This window comes from Tupaia chinensis, unplaced genomic scaffold (assembly GCF_000334495.1).
Source record: "Tupaia chinensis unplaced genomic scaffold, TupChi_1.0 Scaffold000539_1, whole genome shotgun sequence".
Classification (NCBI taxonomy): Eukaryota; Metazoa; Chordata; class Mammalia; order Scandentia; family Tupaiidae; genus Tupaia; species Tupaia belangeri.
This window is the reverse complement of record NW_006160052.1, coordinates 2228735-2242854: the sequence shown is the minus strand read 5'-3', so window position 1 is coordinate 2242854 and position 14120 is coordinate 2228735. Positions and strand designations below refer to the sequence as shown.

Here is a 14120-nt window from a genome sequence, read left to right as displayed (position 1 = left end):
TTTAGATAAGAACTCCCAACTAAAATGTCTAATCTTTCTCTCTCTCTGTGTGTGTGTGTGTGTGTGTGTGTGTGTGTGTGTGTGTTATTTCTGTGATCCCTCAGGTTTGTTCATCCTGTTGTCGCCAGCCAGGCTTTTTCTTTCTTACAAACCCGTATTTGTTGAATTCTTTGTCTGTTAATCAGTGAATTCTTGTGCTTTAAGTCCCTGTCATGGCGGTGGATGTGCTAACTTGGCCTAAAAAGTTAACTTTGGCCTGCAGCTTTAATAAGGGGTATTTATATAAAATTAGCCTTAAACTAACTTAGTCTACTTATGCTACTAACGCTAATTTGGCTTATACTAACTTAACCTAACATATGTTAATTTCGGCTTAGAACAGGCAGGTGGGGGAGTCTCAAACTTCCTGGTCCTCGAGCCATCTTAGGAAACCACATTTCTACAGGATCACTAATTGGCTTTATTGTAAAGTTGCAGTAAGGTTGGGGGTGATATTTTACCCTTGCAGGGTACCATAATAACAGTAAGGTTCACGGCAGAGAAATTGAGTGCAGGCCAGTACAACGACACAATGGAAGGCTCGTAAACTGTCGGCCTTGCCTCGCAGTTTCTTCCCAGTCCAGGCCCTGCCTTTAGACATGGGAGGCAGCCTCTTTACCAGCTTGTGTTGTCTGCATGGCCCCGTCATAAATAAAAGTGGAAAAACTGCCAATACTTGATTTCTGTTCCTTATTTTTCCATTCGCAGTTATATATTTAAGTACTTCTTGACCCCAAGGGGAACAAATTCTAATGTTCAGAATTATCAATAAGAAGAGGGAAAACAAGTGTTTTTGAAAACGAAATATTTCCTCTCGTAGCGGATTCTTTTCTTTAAGTTTTGCTATAGGGTACATGCACTTGATGGAGAGAGAGAGACAGAGACAGAGAAAGTGAAAAAGCACCCACAGTCCCCTTTCCTCCATTTCCCCTCCTTTCTGGATTTTGGGCACAAGAGCAATGTGCCCAGAGTTTTTCTTGTCACTGGATCCAGGATTCAAACTATACAAGATCCAGGCACCTTAGCCAACAGGCCAGAGACTGGCCCCCAATAGTGGATTCTTTTATAAATTTTTTAATCAGAACTGTTTCATTTTATTTATTATAATTATTATTTTTAATTTGCTATATGACACGTGTGCTCACTGGGGAGAGAGAGAGAGAGAGTGAAAGAGAAAAAAAAAAAGGGAAAGTGAGAAAGCAAGCTGCCAGGTACCAGACTCAGAAGTTGGCCATGTGGGAGTCCAGCTCCCTTAACCACCAGGCCACCTGCTGCCCTCCCTCATAGTGGATTCTTAATCACATCCCCGCATACGTGGTGTGCTAGCTTGTGCCTTTTGGTGTAATAAGTACACATTGACATGGATAGCACACAGGCTGGCATCTTGAAACAGGCCAACCACAAACCTGCAAAGCTCGCAGCTATGCCCTAGAAGTGCAGGTCTGTTTTGAAGTCTGAAGCAATTTCTGGTAGCAGACACGGGGAAGTACGTTTGTGAATCAGAAGTTCAGTCAATTTCTGGTAAGGTCTAGTCTCTCAGAGCGCCACAGCGTCAGGCCTGTAATGATCAGATTTCTCCGCCTTCCCGGTAGAGGGCACACTCTCGCCAGCAGCCTTCTTAAACTGCTGTTTCTTGGGTGCATTACCATGCTTTATTGTGGGTCTCCACCTGCCAGTCATCTCATTAGCACACAAAAGGCACTTACCACTGGAGATGACAAGGGTCTTGAGAGCTGTTAGCCAGGGGCAGGCTGGTGGCATGGTGGTTGGGGTGCTGACTCCCACATGCCTGACTGTGGTTTGAGTCTAGTCTTGGCAGCTTGCTTTCTCACTTCTCCTTTCTCTCTCCTTGGGCAAAGTAAAAAATAGTAACAAATAAGAGGCCATCAGGTAGAATAGTGGTTGTGGCACTGGACTCCCATATGGCCAACCACAGTTCAAGTTCCAGAGCCCCAGGTTGAAAGTCATGCTGGGTAGGTGTGTGTGTGTGTGTGTGTGTGTGGGGGGGGGGTGATCAAAATCCCAAGAGGAAAATGGAGAAGGGATGTAGCATGGCCATCCCCCACGGGCTGATTTCTCACTCTCTCTCTCTCTGTGTCTCTAGTGAGCACACACATCTTATACCAAAAATATCTCTAAAAACAAAACAAATAAAACAAAATAAATAAATAATTCTTAAAAGAAAAAAATAAAAAGAGCTGTGGGCCAGGAGTTGGGATTGAAGACCAAATATGTATTTTGTAGCATCACACTGTGGAAGGTAACTGATCGTTGAAGGGTTTTGAAGGTACGGATGGTACAAATCTTAGCAATGAACTGCCGGTACAATCTCTTGCATGTGATTCCGCTTGTTACAAGTTCTAATTATTAGACCCTTTCTTTCTTTCTTTTTTTTTTTTTTGTTAAAGAATTATTTAACTTTACTATTACTTTAATTTGACCAGAGAGAGACAGAAAGAGAGAGGGAAAGTGAGAAGAAGGCAAGCTGCCTGATCCGGTACTCTAACTGCAGTCAGCCATGTGGGAGTCCAGCACCTTTAACACCACACACCACCTGCTGGCCATGGGGGAGGATTTAGTCTTTCAATATTAACTGTGTTGTGGCCGGCAGGGGGCGTGGTGGTTAAGGGCGCTAGACTCGCACGTGGCTGACCATCGTTCAAGTCCTGGACCTGGCAGTTTGCTTTCTCACTTTCCATATCTTTCTCTCTCTCTCTCTCTCAGTTTGTCTCTCACTGATCAAAGTTGATAGATAGATAGATAGACACACCTTAAAAATATTAAGTGTGTTTATTTCTCTTCTGTAAATCCCTCTTTTAGCTCTTACCCTTGGGGTTTAAGCTCTTGTTCCCTACTTTGCCTTTATATCCACGCTTGTTTGGGCATTCTTTGAGCCTTTGTTGGTCTCTAAAGGAGAGGAGGAACGTTTTTGGAGGTTTATTTTGGTCTCTGGTCTCTGTGGATTCAGGTCAGGACTCTTGTCCCCACGTCCACTTACTTCACCACTGGAGCTGTTCAGAGTCTTCGCTGAGCCTTCACCCCTGGAGAAACCCTGCGTGGTTCTGAGTGCTCTGTCACTTATTCTAGATGCAGGTGCACCCCAGATATGCCCTGCACGGTGTGCACCCCAGATCTGCCCTGGGTGATGTATACCCCAGATCTTCCCCGTGTGCTGTGCACCCCAGATCTGCCCTGTGTGGTGTGCACCCCAGACCTGCCCCGTGTGCTGTGCACCCCAGATCTGCCCCGTGTGCTGTGTACCCCAGATCTGCCCCGTGTGCTGTGCACCCCAGGTCTGCCCCGTGTGGTCTCACGGTGTCATCCTCTCTGGCTTGGAGCACACCGTCCCCTCCCTGCTGTGTCCTGTGTTGCTTCCTTGTGTGTTACTTGAACTTTTTCCTACTTTTTAATTTTTTCTGAAACCCCTTTTACTGTCTCTAGTTCTGCCCTCTGCTGTCATAAATCCCCCGACTCTGGTCTTACCTCTCCCTAGCACAGGTCACCATGTCTTCTCCTGGGGATTTACGATGAATGTGCAGTTAAGGTCAATTTCCATTTTACCTGAAAAGTCCTTTTGTTGATTTTTCTGTGAACTGTAAAATTCCTAAGACCTCAGATTTCCTTTAAAATCATCTGTCACTGGCTTCCTTTCTGGATGTCCCTTACCTCATAGTATTTTTCAGGACAGAGGTTTTTGTTTTCTTAAATGAAGTTTGTGGACTAGGTAACATGCGTTCCGTAATAATCTTGTGTGGAGAAAATTTCTTTGGGTTTTAAGCTCTGCTTTATGATTTTCCAAGTTAAACATTAATCTATAAATATTGTAATGTCTTTGTCATAGACTTTTTAAAAACTTTATAAAGAGGGAGCAGCAGTTGGCTATGTCTCTAGACTCCCATGTAGTCAACCCCGGTTCAAGTCCCGGACCCGGTGGCTTAAACTCATGCTGGGCATGTGTACGTGTGTGCCCAAGATCCCAAGAGGAGAATGGAGGAGAAGGATTGCAGTGTGGCCATCCCCCTGGGGGGTGATTTCTCACGTTTTATCTTTCTTTGTCTTTCTGGTGAACACATATACCCTATCGGAGAAACCTCTCAAAAAAAAATTTATAAAGAAAAAATTTAAATCTAGAGAAAAGTTGAGAATAAAACAGTGATTTAACTCATATATAACTTATCATCAAATTCAGCGAATGTTGTCATTTTGCCATATTTGCTTTATCTCTCTATAGTATATGTTCATTCTTTTCTCTTTTTTTTGCCACTTAAGTTATAACTGTCATGAGTTATCATTCCTAATTATTTAAGCATGCACCTCTTAATAATAAGAACATTCTCCAAAATTCTACAAAATTAAGAAGTTTAAAATTCTCTAATTCTACAACAATTAAGAATAATATATCATCTAACCTTCAGTATATATTATTTTCCAGCTATTCTAAGAATATATTTCATATCTACTTTAATTAATTTATTTTTTCCTATTTAGAAAAGTTTATTGAACATTATTCCCACATCACACTTATCAAAAGAAAAACTTAATTTTTCCTGAAGGCACCCTTTCATTCCACATGATCTACATGCTAATGTTTTTTGTATTAAAAATATGGTTAAATATGAATTAGTAAACCGCAGCATATAAAACTTCATGCTGAGCAAAAATAAGTCCAAAAGAAGGTCACCATATATCCAGAGAATAGTCCCCATGGTATGTTTCCTATGTAAATCACATTTGAATACAATTTTTAGAACCACACTTAAATATATTCTGCAAGTTGCTAACTAAAGGCATCTGCATTTTCTTTTACTACGTATCGGTTTCTTTGATTAAGCTGGCAACTTCTGTTGGGATCCAAGAAATGCAGGGGAAAAAAGCAGTTATTTCTCAAGGTCTGAGGGATCTGGCCCACCGTTGGTGTAGCTTCCTGAGATTTCTGCTCCACCAAAGTCAGACCCAGGGTTTTCTTTCCGGACTCTCTCTAATGTCAGCTTTCTCATTTGATCTTGTACCCGCGGGTCAGCTGCATGTTCAGATTCTAGTAAAGAAGCCCAACAACTTGCTGCACCTCTGTGTTTTTGTTTTTTTTGTTTTTTTTTGGAGAGGTTTTTCGTGATAGGGTACGTGCGCTCGCCAGACAGACAGACAGAGACAGAGAGACAGAGAGCGAGAAATCACCCCCCCGGGGGGATGGTCACGCCGCAATCCCTTCTCCATTCTCCTCTCAGGATCTTGGGCACGCATGCACACGCACCTGGCATGAATTCTAAGCCACCGGGTCCGGGACGTGAACCGTGGTCGACTATGTGGGAGTCCAGCGATATAGCCATTACGCTAACTGCTGGTTCCCGACCTCTGTGTTTTTGTAAGAACAATCCGGACCATTTTTCTGTCCTCAAAGTCCATGTCCCCTCGTCAGCTATTGTGGGATCAGAGTTTGCCCCACCACTCCCTTGAGGATCTCGTGGCCACCCACGGCCAGCGCCACAGGCCGGCTCTGCAGGCCGCACGAGCGCCTGGTGGCACTTAAACTTCAGCAAACACCTCCTCCAGGGTCTGGTACCACTGGCCCCACGGCTCCGCAAGGAACCACCCCACTACGCTCCTCAAAGGGGCCGACATACTCCAGGTGCCTCCCTGCAGTGGTCCTATCTACTTTTATTTTAGAAAGTAAGCTAATAAAGGTTTATGTATTGCTTTTGATTACTATGCTACTTTTTTTTTTTTTTAGAGGTTTTTGCTATAGGGCTCGTGCTCTCTCCAGACAGACAGAGAGATAAAAAGTGAGAAATCACCCCCTAGGGGGGATGGCCACACCACAATCCCTTCTCCTCCATTCTTCTCTCAGGATCTTGGGCACGCACACGCGCCTGGTGTGACTTTAAGCCACCAGGTCTGGGACTCGAACCATGGTCGACTACATGGGAGTCCAGCGACATAGCCATTACACCAACTGCTGGTCCCCACCTGTTTTTTGTTGTTGTTAGACATTTTTTGCCTTAGAGCACGTGCACTTGCTGGAGAGAGAGAGAGACAGAGACAGCAAGAGGGAAAGTGGGAGATTACTCCAGGGGGATGGCCATGCTGCAATCCCTTCTCCATTCTCCTCCCGGGATTTTGGGCACACACACGCGTGCACCTGTTGTGAGTTTCAAGCCACCAGGTCCATGACTTGAACCGTGGTTGACCATGTGAGAGCCCAGTGATGTAAGTGCTGCACCATCTGCTGGCCCCTGTTAAGTCACTTTCAATCTGAGACAGTTATTGTGAGAGATGCACTCACCTGTCCAGTGCCAGAGAAGGGACACAGAGACACGAGGGACAGCAGAGAGACTTAGTGGCGGTCTTGCAGGATCGGGTGTCTGATGGGTGGGCACATGGGAGCGGCCATCACAAGCAGTATACTCCTGTGTGCGCGGTCCCTCCCCCAGGTCCTCACGAGCAGTGCAGTGTGCACAGTCTCCTCGACGTGGCCTAAGCTTCAGCATTCCCTGCGAGGCACGTACCGTCCCATTCCCTCTCTTGTCTGGTGGAAGGGCGCAAGCTCAGGACAAGCCCATAGAAGGGCCTGCCAAATGCCCTGAGGCGGGAGAAGAGCCAGGAAGTAAAGAGGAATGAAGGGCTGGTGACCAGCCACCATCTTGAGAAGTCATTCTCAAGGGCAGCCTGTTTGTTTTTGGGTTTCACTGGTTCAGGAACTTGCCGGGAAGGTGTACTTTCCGGGACTGTCACATCTGCAAGCTGGTTAGGCAGCTTTTGTTAAACTGTTCCTGAAAATGAATCATTAGGCCGTTTTCTTAGTCATTATGCTTTTTTCTCATGTCATAGATTTGTTGAAGCAGTCAAGGCAGCTGTGTTGTCTTAGTGTTTTCTCGGCCCATTGAACTTACCCCCCTACACCTTTCCATGTAGTCCCTGCAAACTAGAAGTCTTAATGAAAATCTGGGTAAACATTTTGGCAAAGATACTTTATAGTGATGTTTGTATCTTTCGTATTGTGTCACCTTAGGCACAGATGTTAGGCCTTCTCACTCTTAGTCATGTGAGTTTTGCAAAGTGCCAAATCTCTCAATTGTAAAGGTACATTTTCTCCTTGCAGTTAGTAAGTAACCTGCAGAGTGATTACCTAGTGCAGTATCTTTTTAAATTTATGATCCTGCTGCAATCTTTCATTATATTATTGTATTATAAAATAGTGATTTTCTAATTTTGTCATTTATTTTGCTCTTACTTGGAAAGCAACTTTCCCTTTCTCTGTCTCATTCTCTCTTTTGTGAGTATGACTGTAGACTTAGCGATTTTTATATATTCAATATGTTAGTCTATTTAACTTATTAATTGTTTTTAAGTTCTTAATTTTGATATTCGAATCGTCCAGCCCCTGTAAGCTGGCTTCTGCGTATTTTTCATTTGACTCTATTAGTCTTTTTTTTTTTTTGCTATAGGGCATGTGTGCTCGCCAGAGAGAGAGAGACAGAGAGACAGAGACAGACAGTGGGGCAGAGGGAGTGAGAAATCACCCTCAGGGACTCACAGTCCTTTGTCCTTCATTCCCCTCTTGGAATTCTGGGCATGCACACACAATTGTGTGGCATGTTTCCCAAGGCGTGGGATCCAGAATCAAGCCATATAGTCAGCCATATAGCCGCCATGCCACCTGCTGGCCCTCTAGTAGTCTGTATGTATGTATTTATTTATTTATTTATCTATCTATCTATCTATCTATCTATCTATCTATTTAGGAGAGGTTTTCGCTATAGGGCGCGTGCACTTGCCAGACAGACAGAGAGAGACATGGAGACAGAAAGCGAGAAATCACCCCCCGGGGGGATAGCCATGCCGCAATCCCTTCTCCTCCATTCTCCTCTCGGGATCTTGCGCACACACGCACACGCGCCCAGTGTGAGTTTTAAGCCACCGGCTCTGGGACATGAACCGCGGTCGACTACATGGGAGTCCAGCGACATAGCCATTACGCTAACTGCTAGTTCCCGGCCCTCCAGTAGTCTTCGAGCGCTTCCCTTCTGTCATAAATGTCCCCAATCCACTTTGTGCTTACTCTGCCCTGGATCTGGATCTGTGAGTTTCTCCAAGGAGCCCTGGTTTTTATGAGTGGCACCGGATCTATTCATTATTTCTGGGATATGATTGCTTCTAGGCTCTTTGAAGACAAAAGATTTCTTTAAAAAAGAAATCATGAGGGACCAGCATATAGCATAATGGTTATGTCTTTGGGCTCCCATGTAGTTGACTATGGTTCAAAATCCGGCAGCTTAAAGCTCATGCTGGGTGTGTGTGTGTGTGTGTGTGTGTGTGTGTGTGTGTGTGTGTGTGTGTGTAAAATCCCTAGAGGAGAAGGGATTGCAGCATGGCTATCCTCCCAGGGGGTAATTGCTCACTTTTTCTGCTTCTGTCTCTCTAGTGCCTTATAACAAAAACTAAAAAAGGAAAAGAAACCATAACTTCATATTAATATCCACTAATTTAATATTACAGAGAATTTTCTTGGCTTTTACTTCATATTTGTAACTTTTACTTCTTACACTATATGTTCCAGATTATAATAGCATTTACATGTATTATCTGTTTTTTTTAGAGAGGTGTTTGCTATAGGATGTGTGTTCTCACCAGAGAGAGAGACAGACAGAAAGCGAGAAATCACCCCCACGGAAGAAGGCCATGCTGCAATCCCTTCTCCTCTAGTCTCCTCTCAGGATCTTGGGCATGCATGCACATGCGTCCAGTCCAGCATGAGTTTCAAGCCGCTGGGTCTGGGACTTGAACCACGGTTGACTACGTGGGAGTCCAGTTATGTAACCATTATGCCAGCTGCTGGTTCCATTTATTATCTGTTTTATTCTACAATATATTTCAGTTAGTTTAAAAATAATTCAGGATTAGTACTAATAGTAAAACCTGCATATACTTGTTGATTAAAGTTTAAGATTTTTTTTTGCAGTTCTTTTTCTCCTGAATATACCCTGCTGAAGATGTATGTTGGAGTAGAAATTTTCTGAGTTATATGAAATAAATTCCTTTTTCTGTGCTTGTGTTATCAATCTGATAGACAGATATTTTCATTGCTTTCTTTTTTCTTTTAATGCCAGCGGGTGCAAGGAGAGGAGAGAGACACAGAGAGAGAGAGAGAGAGAGAGAGAGAAAGGGAATGAGAGCACCTCCCAATGGGGCATCTTTTCTCCTTTCTCCATCCTGTCAGGATTTGGAGTGTGCATACATACACATGTGCTTAGTATGTTTATCAAGCCGCAGGGGCCTGGATTCAAGCCCCAGTTAGCTATGTGGGTTCTGTTCCCTCCACATAGCACTTAACCACTGTACTACAGGGCTGGCCCGCCTTTTTTTCCCCTTATTACTGTTCAGTTTTAGAGTCCACATTTTTCCTTTAGGATTTAAGTTTATTATTTGAACCTGTATTGTATTTACATGGCTCAAAACTGCATGAAGAGGTGTACTTAGAGAAGTCTCCCTTCTTTCCATTGCCATTGACTTATTTATTATTTATTTTTGGGGGGTTTTTGCTATAGGGCACGTGGGCTCGCCAGAAAGACAGAGAGAGATGGAGAGACAGAAAGCGAGAAATCACTCCCCAGGGGGGATGGCCACGTCACAATCCCTTCTCCTCTATTCTCCTCTCGGGATCTTGAGCACACATGCACACACACCTGGCATGAGTTTAAGCCACCAGATCTGTGACTCGAATGCAGTCGACTACATGGGAGCCCAGCGATATAACCATTACGCCAACTGCTGGTCCCGACCATTGTAATTATTTTTTAGTTTATCCTCTTATTGTATCCTTTGTGTTTCTTTTTGTAAAAATAAATACATGTATTATATATGTAAATTTGTATGTTCTTTCTCTTTATTTTTCCTTAGAGAAGTATTTTACATTTTGTTTTGTATCTTATTTTTCTCCTAGAACCCCTTCTGTGTGACTTGGTAAATCTCCCTCCCTCCCTCCCTTCTTTCCTGCACTGCCGTCCTACACTGTATAGATGTAGCCCTGTTCATCCAACCAGTTTGCCATCACTGAACATTTTGGTTGTGCCCAATCTTCTGATTAATTTTATGCAAATGTGTATTGTATTTTGGAGTCTTTAGGATGGATTCGCAGAAGTGAGATTCTCAGTTAAATTGTACATGCAAACATAATTTTATTAGATATTGCTAAACTCTCCTCCATAGTGGTTGTATTATTTTACACTTCGACTAAGACTTTAGCAAGAGATTAGTCACAGAATTCAACCCCATAGTAATCTGAAATGGCATTTTTTTATACAATTCTATAATGTGATCAGATCATTTGCAATTTGTAAGGATTTTAGGGGCAGTTTTTGTCAAATAGAAACATTACAGCAAATATCTGTATTTTTGTTTGTGGCTTATTTGAATGTATAGTATATGCCTTTTTTAAAAAGTTTTTTGTCATAGGATGTGTGTTTAATGGAGAAAGGCAGAGAGAGGGAAAGTGGGAAATCATCCCCCAGGAGGATGGTCGCTCTGTAGTCACTTTTCCTCCAGTCTTTTCTTGGGACTTGGGGCACACATGCTTGAACATGTGCCCAGTGTGATTTTCAAGCCACTGAGCCCAGAACTTGAGCCATGGTTGGCTAATTTAGAATCTAGCACCTTAACCACCATGGCACCTGCTAGCCTACCATATTCAATGAAAAAAAAAAAATTATTTATTTAATTTTACTAATTATTATTTTTAAAAAATTTTCTATAGGGCACATGGGCGAGAGAGAGAGAGAGAGAGTAAGAAAGTGAAAAAGCAAACTGCCAGGTCTAGGACTTGAACCATGGTCAGCCATGTGGGAGTCTAGTGCCCCAAACACCATGCCATCTGCTGGCCTGCCATATTTAATTTTTAAAACAAATATTTAGGGGCTACTTTATAGTATGTTTATTCTACTCACTGAGGTTTATGCCTAAAGTCAGCCTTGTGTTCATGGATATGTATGTATTAGCTGTGTTTGCTATTGAAAATATTTAGATTAATTAAGATCTTTAGTGAATCAATAAAATGTGTGTGTGGGGGGGGAGTAGGCATAGAAAGCAACCATGGATACCAGAGACAGTGTGGGAGAAGAGTGGGAGATGGCAGAGGGTGGGGAAAAAAGCAAAATATACAGGAAACGAGAAATGGAAAATTATTGTTGATGATAACATGTATGTTGATGTGCTTGACTGAGCCAATATACTGTGTACTCTGGATGGACAAATCTCATTTTGTATGCTATAATGATGTATAGTAAATGAATGTAAATAAATAAATTTAAATTAAAAAAAATAAATCCAATTCAAAATAAAAAAATAAATCTATTAGCGTCTTCTCCCAGTTTTCCCGTCAGCTTTGTTTAGCTATCTTTTGTCCTTGCAGCCTGAAGGAATTTCAGATCTTCTCTAACCACTAGGTCTTGGCTTTTTTCTTTTGTCCTTCCCAGGCTCCTACTTACATTCGGGAATGTGCCAGATTGCACTATTTGGGCTCCAGAACTCAAGCATCAAAGGTAAGATTAGCAAACTGCCCTTAACCCAAACACGAAAAGAGTTCATGTAAGTGGAGTTCTAAAACAAAGTATGAAATCACAGTAAAGCTATGGGAAATAAGTTTCTGGAGTCATAGCTCAAAAGTACTTAGTCATTTTGTCATAAATAAAAAAACTGAAAAGAAAATTATATGCTGAAATAAGAATACCCCATTCGTAGAGTATTCTCTGTGTTAGAGGTGCTCCACTGATGGGTGGTATTCTCTAAATAAGAGTAATGGCATAGACTGTATGTTCAAAGCTTCTTCATGAAGTCCTTGTGCATCCTTATGGCATATGATATAAGCAATCTATACATGGTAAGTGTGTTAAATGTTTGCTAGTAAGAAAAACACATTTTTACATGATTCATTTTTATTTCAGGTTTGGTGGTATATATATAAACTATCACGTGATTAAAAGGCTTGCTTAAGGAAACGTGATTAAAAAAACAATTTTTTTAAATTAAAAAAATAGGTATTTAATAGGTATTTGCCATAGGTGTGTGTACTCGCTGGAGAGAGACAGAGACAGAGATAGAAAGTAAGAAGTCACTCCCTCCCACAGGGGGATGGCCACACCACAATCCTGTCTCTTGTGATCTTGGGCTCAAATGCACATATGCATGGCGTTATTTTTAAGCCACTGGGTCCAGGACTCGAACTGCAGTTAGCCATGTGGTATCCAGCTGCCTTCACCACCACATCAGTGACTGACCTGTGAGCATTTTTGGTGATTTCTATTTAGTCTGTCTTGGTTGAAAACTTCAGCTGCTACCTTACACTGTTTGTTTGTTTTCCCACTCCTGTTTGCTTCTCTCTCTCTTGCTTAGCAAATGTTTGGTATGTCCAGGAAATGAATGTTTGATTTCAACTAGTTTAACTGGAGTCTGGTTTTTCTGAGAGTTGCTTTTGTCCCTTTATCACTGCAGTGGGCTCCTTACGTTCAGTCGTCATGTGGTAAAGAGGACCAGCCAAGAAACAGTACCCCCGGGCTCCGGGTGGGTCTGTCACTTTAAGGTTTTCTTTCTTCTTTTTTCCTTTAAAGAATTATTTATTTAATTTCGTTCATTATTATTTTAATTTGACTAGACAGAGAAAGAGAGGAGGAGAAAGCGAGAAAGCAAGCCTCCAGGTCTAGGACTCAAACCATGGTTGGCCATGTGGGGATCCAGTGCCCTTATCCACCATGCCACCTGCTGGCCCCATTTCTTTCTTTTTTCTATAAAGGAGAAGTGACACAGAGAGACAAAGAGGCACAGAGAGAGAGATAAAGTGATAGATACAGTATCCCAGTAGAGTCTTGACACTGCATTCTGGCTCCAGCCTCAGCCAGCCCAGGTCATGGACAGGTGCATGCTCAGTGCATTCAGGGAGGCTTCTAGATGTGAACCTGGAACCTTTCTACTGGGTCAGCCTTGTAGCGCGGGACCCCCTTTAATTTCTGCACCAGTGTCTGGCCCAGTCTGTCACGTTGGTATCTAGACGAATCTAAACCTACAATGTAACCTCAGTTTTTTCTTCTATGAAATGGGAATGCTTTTACTTTCTTTGCTTACCTTGTAGAATAGCAATGAAGTGAGACCACCTGAGATTGGAAGATGCTCTGGGCATCCATGGTGGTGTAGGGATACTGCAGCGCTGTGTGATGCAGAGCCGTGTGGGAAGGGCTTGTAATCCGGGTTGGCTGAGGCTGGCAGTGGACCTCAGCGTGAGACCCTGTATGCGTCTGTTTCTCACTCTCTGTGTTTCTGTTCTATGAAAGATATAAATAAATAAATAAAATCTCGGAAGGTAAGCAGGGTTGGGCCTGGTTAGTACTTGGATGGGAGACCACCTGGGAATACCAGGTGCTGTAGGCTTTAAAATAAATAAATAAATAAATAAGTAAATAAATAAAAAGATACTTTGAAAACTAAACTTTTTAAAATAATATTTATTATCATTTTTTAAAAGGTTTTTGCTATAAGGTGTGTGCACTTGCCAGAAAGAGAGAAACAGAGAGACAGAAAGTGAGAAATCACACCCCTAGGGAAGATAGCCATACTGCAGTCCCTTGTCCTCCATTCTCCTCCTAGGATCTTGGACACGAATGCACACGCGCCAGGCGTGAGTTTATGCCACCGAATCTGGGACTCGAACCACGGTTGACTACATGAGAGTCCAACAACATAGCCATTACGCCAACTGCTGGTCCCAATTATCATTATTTTTCAATTTTGACCAGAGAGTGCAAGCAGCCAGGTCCGGGACTCAAGCCGCTGTCAACCATGTGAGAGTCCAGTGCCCTTAACCACCACACCACCTGCCGACCCTGAAAACTGGACTCTTACTACAACTGTAACTCTGTGGCAGCATTCTAAATGCATTTAATTTCTCTGGGCCAGTCATGGGAGTGAGCTATTAAAGTTACCTGTATTAATTGGTTTTTCTTCATCTGATAAGTGTTAAGACTTTTCTTCCTGAGTGTAGGGATTCCTACTTCTTCTTTTATTGTTCTAAAACAAATCCATCAAGATATACTAATTAATTT

General features: G+C 42.6%; 1 protein-coding gene and 1 pseudogene across 1 annotated transcript in view; one reads left to right on the top strand and one right to left on the bottom strand.

Moving 5' to 3' along the window:
• The window catches only part of ARHGAP19 (Rho GTPase activating protein 19), a 125790-nt gene that overhangs the window by 69655 nt on the left and 42015 nt on the right, over positions 1-14120 (top strand). Inside the window, exon 7 of the mRNA XM_006157399.2 lies at positions 11505-11570. Within this exon, the coding sequence (XP_006157461.1) occupies positions 11505-11570 (66 nt within the window). The remainder of the gene's footprint in view (positions 1-11504; positions 11571-14120) is intronic.
• Positions 4912-10084, bottom strand: LOC102472323 (nudC domain-containing protein 2 pseudogene; annotated as a pseudogene).